This window comes from Cetorhinus maximus, chromosome 16 (genome assembly GCF_964194155.1).
Source record: "Cetorhinus maximus chromosome 16, sCetMax3.hap1.1, whole genome shotgun sequence".
NCBI classification, from domain to species: domain Eukaryota; kingdom Metazoa; phylum Chordata; class Chondrichthyes; order Lamniformes; family Cetorhinidae; genus Cetorhinus; species Cetorhinus maximus.
Genome location: NC_135894.1, coordinates 97,602,517 through 97,619,365, shown reverse-complemented (window position 1 = coordinate 97,619,365; position 16,849 = coordinate 97,602,517). Strand labels below are relative to the sequence as shown.

The 16,849-nt window shown below is 43.7% G+C and overlaps 1 protein-coding gene across 6 annotated transcripts in view; it reads left to right on the top strand.

The window, feature by feature from the left end:
* Positions 1-16,849, top strand: part of usp25 (ubiquitin specific peptidase 25) — a 148,935-nt gene that overhangs the window by 39,630 nt on the left and 92,456 nt on the right. For all 6 annotated transcript variants that reach the window (XM_078560387.1, XM_078560388.1, XM_078560384.1 and 3 more), the window contains exons 4-7: positions 4,056-4,218; positions 10,009-10,095; positions 13,271-13,408; positions 15,210-15,286. In XM_078560387.1, coding sequence (XP_078416513.1) covers positions 13,292-13,408; positions 15,210-15,286 — 194 coding nt within the window. In that variant the 5' untranslated portion in view covers positions 4,056-4,218; positions 10,009-10,095; positions 13,271-13,291. The remainder of the gene's footprint in view (positions 1-4,055; positions 4,219-10,008; positions 10,096-13,270; positions 13,409-15,209; positions 15,287-16,849) is intronic.

Here is a 16,849-nt window from a genome sequence, read left to right as displayed (position 1 = left end):
CCTGCAGTCCCTGCTCTCTTCGACAAAAGTTGCAAGAACCTTGAACCTGTTGGAAAGTTGCAAGGGCTGAGGCTCCACCATTGCTCCCTTCTGGATCCCCATACCGGCCTCACTCTTAGTCACACCTGTCCCTGACCATGGACCTAATCTGAAGTACCTAGCCTAAGGGGTGTGACTGCCTACTGAAACTGTGTCCTGAAAACCTTCCCCCTCCCTGAATCAAATGTCTGAAGCTCGTATTCTATCTCAGCAATTTGGGGCTGAAGTTCCTCAAGCTGCAGACACTTTCTGCTGATGTGAATGAAATGAATGAATGAAAGGCTTAACATATGAGGAACGTTTGAGGACTCTGGGTCTATACTGGATGGAGTTTAGAAGGATGAGGGGGGGATCTGATTGAAACTTACAGAATACTGAAAGGCCTGGATAGAGTGGACGTGGGGAAGATGTTTCCATTAGTAGGAGAGACCAGGACCCGAGGGCACAGCCTCAGAGTAAAGGGAAGACCTTTTAGAACAGAGATGAGGAGAAACCTCTTTAGCCAGAGAGTGGTGAATCTATGGAATTCATTACCACAGAAGGCTGTGGAGGCCAGGTCATTGAGTGCATTTAAGACGGAGATAGATAGGTTCTTGATTGGTAAGGGGATCAAAGGTTACGGGGAGAAGGCGGGAGAATGGGGTTGAGAAACTTATCAGCCATGATTGAATGGCGGAGCAGACTCAATGGGCCGAATGGCCTAATTACTGCTCCTATGTCTTATGGTCTTATGTGGCTGCTGTGGATCACTCTGTTGTTCACCAGAACCCACATACTACATCTGCAACACATCCACTGCACTGTCATCTTTATTGTATTTAATTTAACTAATTAGGTTTCAAGTTTAGAAGTATCACTCGACTGTTGTCTGTGGTTATACCAAGCAGTTTAACTAGTTAAACTATAAATTTAATGCAATACTTATATCTCCCCAGTACTGATTTAAACTACTGCCCACATTTAGAGCGATTAAGTCTTAAAAAATCACCAAGCAGCTATCTAAATGCTCACCCAGTTAAAGACCTGAACACTCACCAGCTTCTGGAGGCTGAAATAAAGACCCTTACCCCTCTGCACTAAATTCCCACCTGCGCCGAATTCACAAGTTAGCACTCGTACCCCATCATACTCAGGCCTTGTCACACTCTGTGCTCCCACACTCTGAAATAGACTTTACTGACAACATGAGTAATTATCTGCAAATAGTCCTGCTACCCAGCTACCTGCAACCAAAAGAAATGGTATAAGCTAATCAGGTGTGCATATTTTGCCATGCGTTTGAAGTTTATTGAATCTTTAGGTCGCTGGTACACTTTGCCCATGAGGATGGTGACACTGCTTCTTTTCTTCAGGGTGAAGAAACGGAAAGTGTGCTAATGTTATCTTAAAACTAGCCGATCCTCTGTGGCATTGCACATGGGTAGTCAAGACCAAAATCAGCTTTAAACATTTAGAGCAGTGCTCCCCAAACTATTTTCCACTGTGAACCAATTTTAACACACAAATTAGTGTGATCCCAGATGCCAGCAAAAATAAAGCAGCAATAAAGTAACATAGTAACATGCAGTATAAAATTATCAAAGTTCAGGTATTATAGATCAACAAATAATGATACATCATAGAATTATGAAAATTAGAGTTTTTAAAGTACTTTGTGAAACTGTTGTTTTACGCACAGGTGTAGGATTCAGCCAAGCTGCCCATATTCCCTAGCAACAGAAGATTCAGTGAAGCCCCTCTTCCCCCGCCTCCACCCGCTCAAACGGATTGTAATTAGCCCTTATTTCCCTCCACGCACACAGGCACCACTACCTAACCCCCTTTCCCCACCCATCCCCCCACCAAACACATGCGCGCTCCGCATACACACACACGCATTCTGCGCACACGCCACACGCACCAGGAAGGGAAGAGGAAGGATCATGGTGGGAGATAGGGGGAAAGGAGGATTTGGTGAAGAGGGGTGGGTTGGTGATTGGAGTAATATTGAGTAGGGAGGGCGTTAAAGGCTGTTCTCCGTCCTAAATAAGGAATTGAAAGCACCTTCCACATTGTGGCTGGTTTGGTTTGTGCTTCTTGTGGTCTGAGGTAGAGGGTGTTGAGGGCGGGTGGTGCGGTGGAAGGGATAGTGGCAGCGGTTGTCGTGAATAGCCCTTGATAGGAAGATTTGGAACTTGTGATTAGCAAGGAAAGGGTGTGCCTCTTACTCAGCATGATGGAGGAGTGGATGGTTTCTGCTCATTGGAAAGGGGCTTTGACACAAGTTGCCTGTCTTGTTCCCAGTTTTAGTGCACCTAATGCTCGTGTTTCTTGACGAGTGCAGTTCCTTCATTGCTCCTATCCCAAAGATTTTTCTTGGCTGTTGTCACTCTTTTGTTTCTTACCTTTTGCTTTGCGGTACGGAGGGGTCAGTGGGCGGATAGTTTGCAATTTCTCATCCTACTAAAGGATGACGGTAAGAGGGTTGAAATTGAATTTGTTTTCAGAGGGGATGGGAGGAGAGTTATTGAGGTTTCAAGTTGTTCGTATTATATATGATCCTAGGCAGCATCATACACCTCTGCAGCCCTGAAGACAAAACAATGTACATCCCTGCTACACCTTAACCCAGAGTGCTTGATGAGGCCATGCAGATTAAATGAGCATCTTCTTGTGCTGAACATATCCTGGAATTGTTCCATGTCATCACAGTCTTGAAACGAGAAACTGTTCAGTTCACCAAGCAGTACCAGTCCTGATTTTGAACACACAATTTGCAAGGAAGTCATTAAAAATAAGGAACTTTTGTACCAATGCATTTCATCTCCCATTCTCCGTCCCTTGTAGTGATTACAGTCGAGCTGCTTGCACCATGCTATTAGTGGACCATGCTGGAAATGAGATATCAGTTACTGTGCCCAGTCCACTATGTCCATTTTTAAGGAGCAGCAAAGTTTGCAAATCAACTTCTTCAGTTTGGTGTATGTTGTCTATTTCACTACATAGTTCAAAATTTAAATCTGTTTCCGATCCCTAACAACTTAATAACTGGGTGAGTGGTGTTCACTAATAATTCAGAGTTGCTTAATTTGTAATAATGGCTAATATGATTTTTTTCATGCAAAGAAACCACTTTTAATTATTTGCAGCAAGACTGTATTGTGTATTGATGAGCATTCTTTGTGAAGCTAGGTGAATGAAGTATTGTCCTTGGACTTATGTTTGTACATTGACACTAATGCTATGGAAAAATATTTAAGTCACCGCTTTAATGTATGATGCGCTCCTTGTGCAGCGCCATAAATCCATTGCCAGAAATTACAGCAATTTGCCTACGTCGTTATGCAGCTCAAAATGCTTTACCTAGACACAGCCTAAGTTTAGAAGAACAGATGAAACTCAGAAATTTAGTTAACAATGAGGAGGAAAGTAACAGACTTCAGGAGGACATAGAGCAGTGAAATGGACAGACACATGACAGATACAGTTTAATGCAGAGAAGTGTGAAGTGGTGCATTTTGGTAGGAAGAATGAGGAGAGGTGGTGCACTTTTAATGGTGGCGCAGGAGCAGAGGGAGACCTGGGAGGGAGGGGTGGGAGATTGAACGTACATAAATCAGCAGAGTCATCAGAGCTGGCTTAGGCACGAAAGATGGAATAGCATCCTTCTGTGCTGTATCATTCTGTGAATCAGTAATTGTGTAGTTGGGAGAGCCTTCATAGTTCAAGAGGTCGTAGTATGAGTACTTTGCAAACCACTTTCACTGAAATCCAAGGAGGAAAGTTGGACCGCGTTCAGTTAGCACCTGTGCATTCGCTGGGCAGTGTTTTTTTAACTTATTTCTAGCAGAGTTGGGGTTGATGCTGTTGAAAGCTTTTACTGATTCTTGAAATTGCAACTGTCTGAATTAAGGAGGCCTACAAAAAGTGGGATCAAGTACTCCTTTATTCAGTGTCATTTGATGAGGATCGTTTCTAACTGGATGGTCCAGGCACTAAATTATAATAAATGTTGTTTTATTTTCATCGTCACTAAGAGTGCTAGAAGCCAGTATCGCAGAAAACAAGGCAAGCTTGAAAAGGACGCAAGGGGAGGTATGGAGTGACTCGATAAATCCGTACGATCGGAAGCGACAGGAGAACTGTCCTGTTGGCCTGAAGAATGTCGGAAACACCTGCTGGTTCAGTGCGGTCATTCAGGTGAGGGCATGTTTTTGTTCTTTCACTGAAAAGAATTTCATTTTCTCCTCGAGCCTGGGGTGGCGGGAGTTTACCCACTATTTCAGAGCATCAAACATGTTTCACCACAGACTATCACTTTTCCTTTGTGAGATGTGACGGTTGGGAAGTGGGATTGAGCCCAACCTTCTCCCCACCTTGAGATATGCCGATAATGCGACAGGAATCACTTTAGTCTGGCTGAATTACACACCCAGACATTGGGGAAGCTTTAACCTTTCAAAAATTGTTCTTTTATATAAGATTTCCATTTATTCGATGTCTTTCACGTCCCCAGGATCTCCTAAAGCGCTTCACAGCCAACAAGGTAGTTTTATAGTGTAGTCTCTGTTGTGATGGACGAAACGCTTCAGCCAATTTATGCACAGAAAGATCCCACATATACTAACTGATCAAATAATCTGTTTTTGTGATGTTGGCTGAGAGATAAATTGTGGCCAGGACACCAGGGAGAGCTCTCCTGATCCCACTTCAAACTAGCGCCACTGTCTCTTTTACTTCTACCTTAATGGGAAGATGAAGCCTCAGTTTAACCTCTTATCTAAAGGACAGAACCTCTGAACGTGCAGTACTGTATTAGGAGACCAGTGTTCCCTGTTTTTGAATGGGTAGGCCAAGTGACTCAGTGGGCTGTGATGCAGAGATATTCCAAAAACAAATTGTATTATTAACCTGATATAGATTCTGGACAGGCCCAGCTATCCCCCCCACACCAATAGTTGGCCGGCAGCAGCAGATTCAGGAGCAGATGAGCCTGGAAGTGATATGGTGGATCAGGTAGCAGATCCCGTCTGAGTGACTCATTTGTTTGTTATAGTAGTTGTACTTGCTTTTCGCGGGGCAGCCTACTCCAAAGCACTTGCTGAGTAACTTTCTCCAGTTTCGTGGCCCATCATATTTCACAGGAACGTAGTAAACCTTCATCGGCTGATCAATAATTTGCCCTCCCTCACCTCCAGCCTCCGGCACGCTCTCTTCTCTATCTCCCTCTCCTCTCCACTGTATAGCGTGCAGTGAAAGAAGACCCACCACCATTTTCCTGGAAACTAGTGCTGGCAATAAAATCTGGCCTCACCAGTGACAGTCACATCCCTTACATTGAATAGACAAACCCCTTTCTAGCTCTTTATTTTTTTGTTGCCATTGCTCCTGTGGGCTTTGCTCTCATGATCTTCTGTGCCATTCTTTTTTTCTTTCTTTCGTTCCCTCTCTGCTCCAGTTTTATTGCACTGCCTCGTGCACTCCCCCATGACCTCAAAACTGTAGAGCTCCTTTACTGCCCCAGGAATGCCTTTCATCCTACAATATGTTCAAACACAAGCTGAAGAATTTCATTGTTTCCGTTTGATTTGCCTTGTTACCTTCTCTCAATTTGTTTTCTAACTCAGTCGTGCCCTGCTACCTTCACTTAGGCTTCTCAATAAAGAACTAAATCTATCTTTATACTGGAGGTGGTCAAGCGTGAGGGTAAGGGTGTGGGTGTTTGAATCTAGAAGTGAAAGCTGACAAGAAATTCCCAGTTTACCGATGTCCACAAAACAGAAGTGACAGTAACAAACCAGCATCCTAAAAAAGTATTGGATTTGACTCATAGAATAACTTATTGAGGAGGTGAACCAGGGGGAATCTTATTGATCAGTCTTCAACATTGCACAGTCTAACCCCAACCTCTAATTCCTAACCTGTTTGGTGAAAGGAGAAGATCAAGATATTCCAGCTGACGCTGGATGCAGTGAGGAGCTTTAAGTAATTGGGATTTGGAGGATGATGGAGCTAATTGGATGACATTGCGATCAGAACATATGGACATTTTCTATACAAATGCAAAAATATTGAACTTCCTTCATTTTTGATATCACCTTTAGACTGGAAAACTGACTGGGACCAACTCAGTCATTGTATTGGCTGTTGTTTTGATTTGCATAATGCTGACAACAAGAGCAGTGTAGTCTTTTTCCTTTGGGTAATTTGCTCCTGACCCCCAGTTACATTGACCTGTGCTTGTGTATAATTGCCATCTGCTCACTGCCTTGCTGCCTTGGCCAAATGGCTGCTCCTGAGCCTAGACCTTCAGCAGTGGGGCCATTTCCATCCAAACTGAGTGCTGTCCGATGCTGGGTATTGGCTGCTGTGATGTAGTGGGTAGGTGCGAGGGGTGAGCCGGGTGCATGTGATATTGACAGTGGTGGAGAGGGGGTAGCTGGCGTGTGATGGCTGCTATGGGGGTGGGTGAGGAACCATGTATGTGCAATATTGGGGGAGGGGCACGTGGTACGGTGGAGAGAGCTGTCCACGTTGGGCTGTGGTGGGAATGGAGGCAAGGAAGGTGGGGGAAGAATTATTCATGTGGAGCATGAACTGCAGTGAAGGGAGAGCCACGTGTACTTGATGTCAACTGCACATTTATATAATGTGTTTATAAAAAGTGGTCGTGATTTGCAATCAGCTGCCATTCAGAATAGGTGTAAACAAGTGATCATCACTCTGTTCCACTGCGTTAGATTCAGTTACAAGTTGGCAAAAAAGTTATTCAGGATTAATGACTTCACAGGGCTATCACTGTCCTTCTCATGCCTATTTGGAAACCTCATAGGCCAGAGGTTAAGTATAAAAATGCCCTATGAATTATTATTAAGCAAACTTAGTTGACGTGTAGAAAATTCTTTTTACCTCTAATTCTTGTCCCTTTACCACCCATCACCCACCCTATTGATTCCTCTGTTAGAAGTGACAACTGTATACTGAGCCTGCTCAGACTAGAAATAATATTTTGTCGTTCGACTGGAATTAAAAGGTGTCGCTGTAAGTGCAAACATCTCATACCAAGATGCAGCCAAGACCGGGAGCTTGAAATTTCAGGAATCATGAATCACACGCCTACCCTGTGCTCTGGATGGCACCCTGCCTGTTGTGATGCACAGCCATGCTGCACCCTGCCTGGAAATTTCCATTGCCCCTGTGCTAAATTTTTTCACACAGTAAAGAGGAAAGAGACAATAAAATTGCACAGCAATAACAAAGTAGCCCTTGAAGCTGCTCACTTCAAGTAATGCCAAAACATTTTTACTGCAGTTTTAAATTTGTACCCAGGGACCTTCGCGGCTTGAACTCTGATGTCTGCTAGGCCAATCAGCCTTGGCATTGCACAGGTGATTCTGTTCTCAGCAGGTCTGACAGCGTCTGTGGAGTGAAAGGCAGAGTTAACGTTTCGAGTCCGCATGATTCTTCAGAGCTCTGAAGAAGAGTCATCGGACTCGAAACATTAACTCTGTCTTTCTCTCCACAGACGCCGTCAAACCTGCTGAGTTTTTCCAGCATTTTTTGTTTTTGTTTCGGATTTCCAGCCTCCGCGTTATTTTGCCTTTATGATTCTGTTCTCCCTCTGCTCATTAAAGAGATCCTGCATTTAAAAAAAACGCCTTGGAATGTTGCAAAGCATCTTTCGGCCAATGAAGTACTTTTGAATTACAGTCACTGTTGTAATGTAGGAAACGTGACAGCCAATTTGTGCACAGTAAGCTGAAATGATATAATTTTTTTTTGTTCATGGGATGTGGGTGTTGCTGGCTAAACCAGCACTTGTTACCCATCCCTAACATCCCTAAAATGTAACAGCCGGTATTCTCTTTTTTTTCGTTGTTTCAGGATGAGTATTGGCAAGGACACCAGAGAGAACTCCCCTGCTGTTCTATAAATAGTGTCCTGGGACCTTCACCCGTGAGATCAGATGGTTTAATGTTTCACTTGAAAGATGACACCTCCGAAAGTACAGCACTCCCGTAGCCCTGTACTGGCGTATCAGCATAGATTTTGCGCTCAAGTCTCTGGAATGGGACTTGAACGCCTGGCCTTCAGGCTCAGAAAACGGGGCGTACCACTAACTGAGACACAGTTTGACACCATGCCACCCAAACCTCTGATCCGCTCAGTTGAAAACTGAGAGCCTGGATCTTTGCAAATACATGATTGTATGAATCCAGAGTGGATAGCCTGCCCTCCCCACGTGCCTGCATCCACGCATATTTTCACCTTTTGCAAAGTTGTGTGTTGGTTTCATTAAGGAACGTCGCAATGGCCACATCTCGCCCTCAATAGCAGAGACTGTCAGATCATTTTGGTAAAATAGTTCATGTTTGAAAAGCTCTTTTGCGGGGGAGAAAAGCCTCCTGTAACTTAAGGCTTCATTCTTCGTACGATAATCCCAAGTCTGTGCCTCCTTGTTTTCACTGATCATGAATCGTTATCCACATTTTTACATTTGGTTCCCCGTAATTCTGAAAGCCTTTGTTAGCATTTGTAAACACTTGCCATCAGTGCTAAAGGAGAAATTCTTGAATTTTCTTTCGAACGGTTCCCAAAGGGTTACTCAAGGTAAACAGGGAGGAATATTTTTTACCCAGCAACTGCTGCTGGTGATTGTTACCTATAGGAACTGAGGAACAGGAGTGGGTCATTTAGCCCCTTGAGCCTGTTCTGCCATTCATGAATGAGATCATGGCTGATCTGCAGCCTAACTTATATGCTATCTTTTCCAATATCCCTTAATATCTTCGGCTCTATCAATTTCTGCTTTAAATTTAACATTTGATCTTGCATCAGTTGCCATTTGTGGAAGAGAGTTTCGAACATTTACCACCCAGTGCCTGTTGAAGCGCTTCCGAATTTCAGTCCCGAAATGTCTGGCTCTAATTTTTAGTCTATACCCATTAAGTCTAGACTCCCCGACCAGAGGAAATAGTTTCTCCCTATCTGTCCCCCTTAATATCTTGAAAACTATGATCAAACGCCTCTTAACCTTCTAAATTCCAGGGTGTGTAACCCTAGTTTATGTAATCTCTCCTCGTAGTTTAACCCATAGAATCCAGGTATCATTCTATTAAATATGCTGCACTTCTTCCAAGGCCAGTATACCCTTCCTAAGGTGATCCAGCTGACCTCAAGTAGGCATGCACATGTATGGGTATCGGGCTGAGGACATGATTTGGCTTCAGCTGTAATAGCCTCGGTGGGCAAATGACTTGGGAGGTCCACATGACTACTGTCCAGTTAGGCAAGGCCCTAAGTTCACCTGGTTCTGATGAACGGCAAGGAATAAAAGCTCTTCAGAACAGAGAAAGAAGAACGTTAGTGTGTGAGATGTTCTTGAATGCCTGCATGTCAGCTGTGGCTTAGTGGTAGTGCTCTCATCTCTTAGCCCCACTCCAGAGACTTGAACACATAATCCAGGCTAATTTTCCCAGTGCAGTTCTGAGCAAGTGCTGCATTGTTGGAGGGACAGTCTTTTAGATGAAACATTACAACCGAGGCCCTGTCTTCACTCTCAGGTGGACATAAAACCGAACATTGCCCTATTGTGGAGAAGAGCAGTAGGTTTATCGCTTGTGTTTTGACCAATATTTATCCCTCAACCAACATCATTAAAAGAGATTATCGGATCATTTATTTCATTGCTGTTTGGAGGAACTTGCTGTGTGCTAATTGGCTGTCGTGTTCTACACTGCAGTAGTGACTACACTTCAAATGTACTTTATTGGCTCAAAAGCACTTTGGGATGTACTGAGATTGTGAAATGTGCTATGTAAATGCAAGTTTATTTTGCTCTTTTTCTTTCTCATTTTTCTTTCTCTGTCTCTCCTCTCATTTGATAAGTTCATTGTTTTTTTGTGTGCATAGAGCCATTTGAGTATGTGATTTGTAAAACTCCATCACTGATTGCAGCTAATATACCTTTTCGTCCTCCCTTCCCTTTAGTCCCTCTTTAATCTGCTAGAGTTTCGGAGACTCGTCCTCAACTATATCCCGCCGGCTGATCCTCAGGATGTACCTCAAAACCAAAAGGTGCGTGGCTTCAGTGTATCTTTGAGAATGCATGCAGCTGGCACGGGATGCTGCACATGGCAGGCACACACCCCACCACTCGCAGCAGGTGAAACTAAGGGAATTAATTTAATCGGAGGCAGACACTCAGTATTGCAAACTCTGGCTGGTTATATTCCTGGGGACACAATCTTGTGACCCTTCCGCCTCCCAACACCCCACACTCCTGCTGTTGGCTGCTCGACAACCATCCTGGCAATGCCGTGCCTTTCTACAGCCAACTGGTAACTTCTGGATGATTCCTGATTGTCAGTCTGAGAGCCATTTTCCTTCCCATCTCCTTTAAAATGAAAATTTAAAAGGAAGCTTTTTAATGGTTTTTTTCTCCTGGGCTGTTAGAAGCAGTGTCCAGGAGATTACTTTTTCACTCCTCCAGCACAATCCTGGTAACCCTGCCTGCCTTGGCCAGTGTAAAACTGAATGTGGTTGGACAGTGCGTGGTGTGTAAGCAGACCAAGGACTGCCATTTTTTAAAAAAAACATACAACACTTGGGACTTCTGCTGTTCGGGTTTTGCTTGCTCTTTAAAACAGGCTGTCTGCAAACAGAGGCTGTGAATGCTGCATGGTTGGACTGCCGTTCCTCATGAGCACAATACATAATACAATTCTGGCCTCAACATCAGCCTGCTTCTCTTCCCCTGTCCCCCAAGCTGCACTGTAGCACCCTGTGATGGTCAATTAATGATGTGTCCCGAGCACCAAAAGTGGTAAGTTACAGGATGAAACTACTGGTGGCTTTAATGCTTGCTTTATGTTTGAATAATTTTGTCATTTCCTGCCCCAATCTTTATTCATATATTTTTCTATCAGACTTGTTAATTTTGCACTCATGAAAATGAGGGCTTTCAGAGTCAGCAGACAGGACACTTTTCATTTCTGGCGTCGAGGTTTCCCAGGTCGGGTACGATATGACAATGAAAGGAATGTAGAATGTGAGAGGCAGGGTAAAGCTCCTTCCATTCTGACCCAACAATGTCCTCTGCAGTGTGGCTTTTTTTTTTCATATCTTCATAGAATCCATGCATCTTGCGTCAGGATTGTTTTTACGGAATTAGAAGCAATTTTTTGCTGCGCTCCTTTGTTCTCTAGGATCTGGATTGAGACTGGAATGGTCTCGGACACTGATGCTTTTAGGATGTACACCGTGGAAGGAAATGCTAGCAAACATTTCTTACAATATTTTTTGAGATGGCTTTGTTTCCCATCATTTTTCTCCAGTCATGACAGAGAGCAGACAAGCAACCTTGACCCAGAACTTTATGAAAATAGATATAACAGTCATTTGTGATCATGTTCTTAAATTAGCCTCATCTTCTTTACCACCATCCCCTCCACCCCCCACCCTCACAACCTCACTGACTCTTGTAAACTAGGCCCTTAGTTGGCATCATCTTCTCCCTTCCTGCTTCTCTGATCAAATCAGCTATGCTGAGAAGGTGTGGGAGTGTTAAGAAAGCAGCAATACATCCTGCCCATTATCAATACTGTGTGAGTGGGCTAGGTTCCTGGACTTTGCTAAGTCAGGTGATAGCCAGTGTGATGCTCAAAGCCTCAGCTTTTCTGGGCTAGGGAGAGGAAACTCACTCCGGGTGCTTGTTTCTGGCTGCAGTTATAGACTACTACGGGAAAATATGTGCAGTACATGTCAAGTGAGCACAGAATCTCGTTTGATCATGATTACCTCCGTGGCTGAATAGCTTGCTATCTCTTGTGTATCCCTGCAAGCATCAGGAGGTATCGTGAATATTGATAAAGAAATATAATGTGCATCAATTTGTATTTGGGTCCATTCTGTGCAATTAAAATTGCACGTTAATAAATTTGATCAAGATTCTCTGTCACTTTCCTTCCCTTAAGCCCCACTATAACACTTCAATTCAACGTTGGGCACAGTTCACCTGTAGCACCTGTATTCTATCTATGCTCACAAGATAAATTTATATGACTCTTGTAATTCCACTGCATTTATTTTAATAGAGTCTGTGCACATACCCTACCGGTTGCTAGGCTGTTGCCTGGCACCTAGGAGCAAGTAACTAGCCAGAAGTTGAGTGCTGCATCAAATATTGTAGCTTGTCTTTAAAGAAAGTATAGTTTGACCTGGGAGACTAAAATCCTGTGAGGTATCTGCAGTGTCCTGAAAATCCCTGAGCCTGGATCTGATTTAAAAAGGAAATCTCTTAGCAACAACTGATTTGAATAAAAAGAATTGTATCTAAATTGTAATTAATTGTATGCAAGGTAAATGTGGGCATTAACTGGGGAATCATTTGTGCTCCTATAAATAGAAGCAGTCAAACTGTTTGGAGGGGCATAATTATAATGTGTGTCTTGGTAAATAAATGCTGATAGAGGAGTGAAAAGATTGGCTCCAGTTCTACCCTTCACCACCTGGCTTTCTGGATTAGAACAGAGGGTGTCTCATTTTCTATAGACATTAAAACAATCAGTTGCTCAGATTTAATAAAGATATACTTTTAATTACATTTTGTTTTTTTTTAACCTTTTTTGGAGGGAACTCTCATTTTCTCTCTGAAGTTACTGGCTCACTGGTTTACATTTTCAGTCATTCTTTGACATATGGGCGTTGCTCCTGAGATGATGATGGCGAGCCACCTCCTTGAACCGCTGCAATCATTGTGTTGTAGGTGTTCCCGCAGTCTGTAAGGCAGAGAGCTCCATGATTTTGATCCAGCCATGGTGAAGGAACGGCTGATATATGTCCAAGTTGGGCTGGTGTGCGTGACTTGGAGCTGATGGTGTTTGCAAGCATCTGCAGCTTTGGTCCTTCTGGGCTGTGGATGTCATGGGTTCTATCGGGCCCGACAGTCCTTCAGTATCTTTCCATGGGATTGTTCTTCATGTGGCCCCTGTACAACGACTGCCTGTATTTGCCGTCTTTATCCTTGTCTCAGACAAAATCTATCTATCTGTGTTAGCATTGTGCAGAGGATGCCGTCCGCTTGCAGAATAGAGAGTTTCCTTATCTTCCTTACATTAACCCTGGCACTAAGTGTCCCTATCGTAGTGTGTTTTCCCCCTTCCTCTTCTCTTCAATCATTCCTTAGTGGACATTCTGCTTTTGAGATTGTGTTACAGGAACCCGTGTTCATTTTTCTGCCCACAATCTGCAGGAGCGACGGAATCTTCCTTTTATGCGTGAATTGAGGCAACTATTTGCGCTAATGGTTAGCTCCAAGAGGAAATATGTGGATCCCTCAAGAGCTGTGGAAATACTAAAGGATACTTTCAAGTCCAATGACTTGCAGCAGGTAAGATTTGAGAGGGAGTGAGGGAGAGATTTCAGAATTATTAAAATGTGTAATGAGTTTATCTCGCATCTAATCTCTTCAATTACAGTTGATCATGATAAGCTGTAACACAGCCATCCAGACCAGAAAGTGGCAGATTCAGTCCCTCTGACATGTTGCGTTAGCTGATCTCAGCTCGTAGTTCGGAGACTTCAACTGCTGCCAGTACTTCTAAATACTAACTAGGATTGCCACTCCTAATGGCTACCCAGTGCCTTCTGCTAGAAATTGGAGAGAGCAACAGAAGCATGTGCTGTCATGCCTCAGATAAACCACCAACAGTCGTCCCACTCGTACATTCAGTGATCTTTTGAATAAGGTGCTGGAGAGAGGCATTTCCTGTGGAACTCTAGCCAACAGTGTGTGCCAGGAAGGAAACCTCCATTTCAGAGCACCTACCGCACTATTGCCATTTTTCCGTTTCCCATACCAACGTGGGTAAGAGATCCACAATTGCTCGGGCTGACCTCATTCTTTCCCTTCCAGTCTGTGAGAATCTTGACTTTGTATCTCTTACCTGATGTGTGACTACTGTAAGGAAAAGGAATGATGGCAGACCCTGTTTCAGTGTTGCATTTCCTCCAGGTTTTCTTTTGCTACTGACTTTTCTCACCACCTGTTGAATCTATAGGCTGAAGCTGTAGTTCCTCGGGTGCTGGCTGCTCTCTGGTACTCGCCCAGCTGATGAATACTTGTCTGTAGAACTAAACGGTGTGTTGTGACCCTGGAGGGCAAATCAGTTTTCCTCATTTGACTCCTGCACGCATGTATTTTCCACAAGACAGTGATTAGAAGGGAGAACACCACCTTACTTTATTACTTCACTCCTTCCCCAATGTGTGAGCATAATTGTAACACCCCACTGTGGCCCTGGCAGAAATCAGGAACCTCAATGAAGCTGGGACCATTTGGCTCATTGCAAGTTGTCTTTACCTATCCCTAACTTCCTCCAACAACATCAAGCTGTATTTACATAGTACATTAACATTGTTAAACATCCCAGGGCGTTTCACAGGAACATTAAAAAACAAAATTTGACACCAAGACACAAAAGTCAATATTGCCAATATTGCAAATGGCCAAACACTTGGTCAAAGAGGTTGAGTTTAGGGGTGTTTTAAGAGGAGTGTGCGGTAGAGAGGTTTAGGAAGGGAATTCCAGACCTTGGCACCTGAAGGCATGAGACCAATGCTGGAGAGATTAAAATTGAGTATGCTCAAGAGCCCAGATTTGGAGGAGTGCAGATATCAGAGGGTTGAAGGGCTGGAGGAGATAGGGAGGACTGAGCTTGTGGAAGGATTTGAAAGCAAGGTTGAGAATTTTAAAACCAAGGCATTGCTCAACCGGGAGCCAGTGTATTTCAGTGGGCACAGCGGTGATGAGTTGACGGGACTTGATGCAAGTTAGGGCATGGGCAGCAAAGTTTTAGATGACCTCAGGTTTACGAAAGGTAGAAAGGCCAGGAGAAGGTCATGTCTAGACATAACAAAGACCCCACAGCACCAAGGTCTGCGTCCTAAGCTCTGAAATTCCCTCACCAAACCTCTCCTCTCCTCCTTGAAGATACTCCTTAAAACATACCTTTTTGACCAAGCTTTTGGTCATTTGTCCTAGTATCACCTTATTTGGCTTGGTCATATTTTGCCTGTTAATGCTTCTGTGGGACATTTTATTAGGTTAAAGGAGGTGCCTTTCATGGATCATCCTGTGCAGATGTTTGGCCTTTTACTCAGTACTTTTCCCTTCCTCTCCTGTTCTGCAGCAAGATGTGAGTGAGTTTACACACAAGCTTTTGGACTGGTTAGAGGACGCCTTTCAGGTGAAAACAGAAGAAGAGAGGTAAGCTTGGTATGATTTTAAGGAAAAACTGGACCTGACTTCCTGTGGTATTGCTCACTTGTGTTCTTAAACTGATCTCCTGTAGTATTGTTCATTCGTGTTCTTAAGATGACCTCCATTGGCATTGCTCACTGGTGTTCTTAAGCTGATCTGTGACATTGCCCACTGGTGTTCTTAAGCTGATCTCCTGTGGCATTGCTCACTGGTGTTCTTAAGCTGATCTGTGGCATTGCCCACTGGTGTTCTTAAGCTGATCTCCTGTGGTGTTGCTCACTGGTGTTCTTAAGCTCATCCCTTGTGGCGTTGCTCACTGGTGTTCTTAAGCTGATCTGTGGCATTGCCCACTGGTGTTCTTAAGCTGATCTCCTGTGGCGTTGCGAACTGGTGTTCTTAAGCTCATCCCTTGTGGCGTTGCTCACTGGTGTTCTTAAGCTGATCTGTGGCATTGCCCACTGGTGTTCTTAAGCTGATCTCCTGTGGCATTGCTCACTGGTGTTCTTAAGCTCATCCCTTGTGGCGTTGCTCACTGGTGTTCTTATAATGACCTCCAGTGGTGTTGCTCATTGGTACCCTGGAAAGCAGTTGTTTTCAGTGAAGACCCATTTGGAGCCAGGCACTGCACCGCCATGATTGGCCGAGAAGATTTGTGGGGCAGTGGAATTTGAAATTTTAAAGTGGTTGAGAGAAGTAGATGTTGGCCCTCTTAACAGTGTCAGAGATGTATAAAACCGATGGCAGGTGAAACACGAAGTGATGGAAAGATTATTCTGAAAATTTCCCTTGAAACTTGAATTATCCTTGTTTGCAGCTGTCATGTATTTGCAACATTTGCTATTTTCATTTTGGATTTGCAACATTTGTAGTTAGTTTATGGTTCTTTTTCTGGTGGCCAACCTTCTGAATCTGAAGAGTCAGATGTGTTCTTACAGCATCAGAATTGTTTATACGATTGATAACAAGACTGGCTAATCACAGTGTATGCCAAGGCTTCCTGTTAATAAGCTCTAGCCTGTGTGTCCAGGACTGAGGAGAAATAGAGACAACCTTAGCCCACATTCTGGTACTTGAGCTCAAAACGTTTTGATGAACTACAAGTTCCACTCCAGAGACTTGAGATTGTAATCTAGGCTGACACTCTCACTGCAGCATTGAGGGAGTGTTGTATTGTCTGAGCTGCTATCCTTTGGGGGAGATTTTAAACTGAGGCCCGTCTGCCCCCTCAGGCAGATATGAAATCCATGCTACTATTTGAGGAAGAGTTCTCCCTGGTGTATTACCCCATGTTTTGTTTCCCAACCAACATCATTAAAACTTAGCATTTAATTGATGGTTATGGGATTTTGGCTTGAATTAGCTGCTGCATTTCTTATGTTTCACCAGTTACAGATATAACCGATTTAAAATGGCTGGTAAAATGTGAGAGGATATTTGCACATTGGACTCCAGGAGTGAAGTCCAACGTAGGGAGCATATGTGCAGCCAACTTCAGGCGTGAAACTCCACACAAAGCACATGTAAAGCTGATTCTAGGAGTGAGATTCTATACAGAACAGATGTGCAACT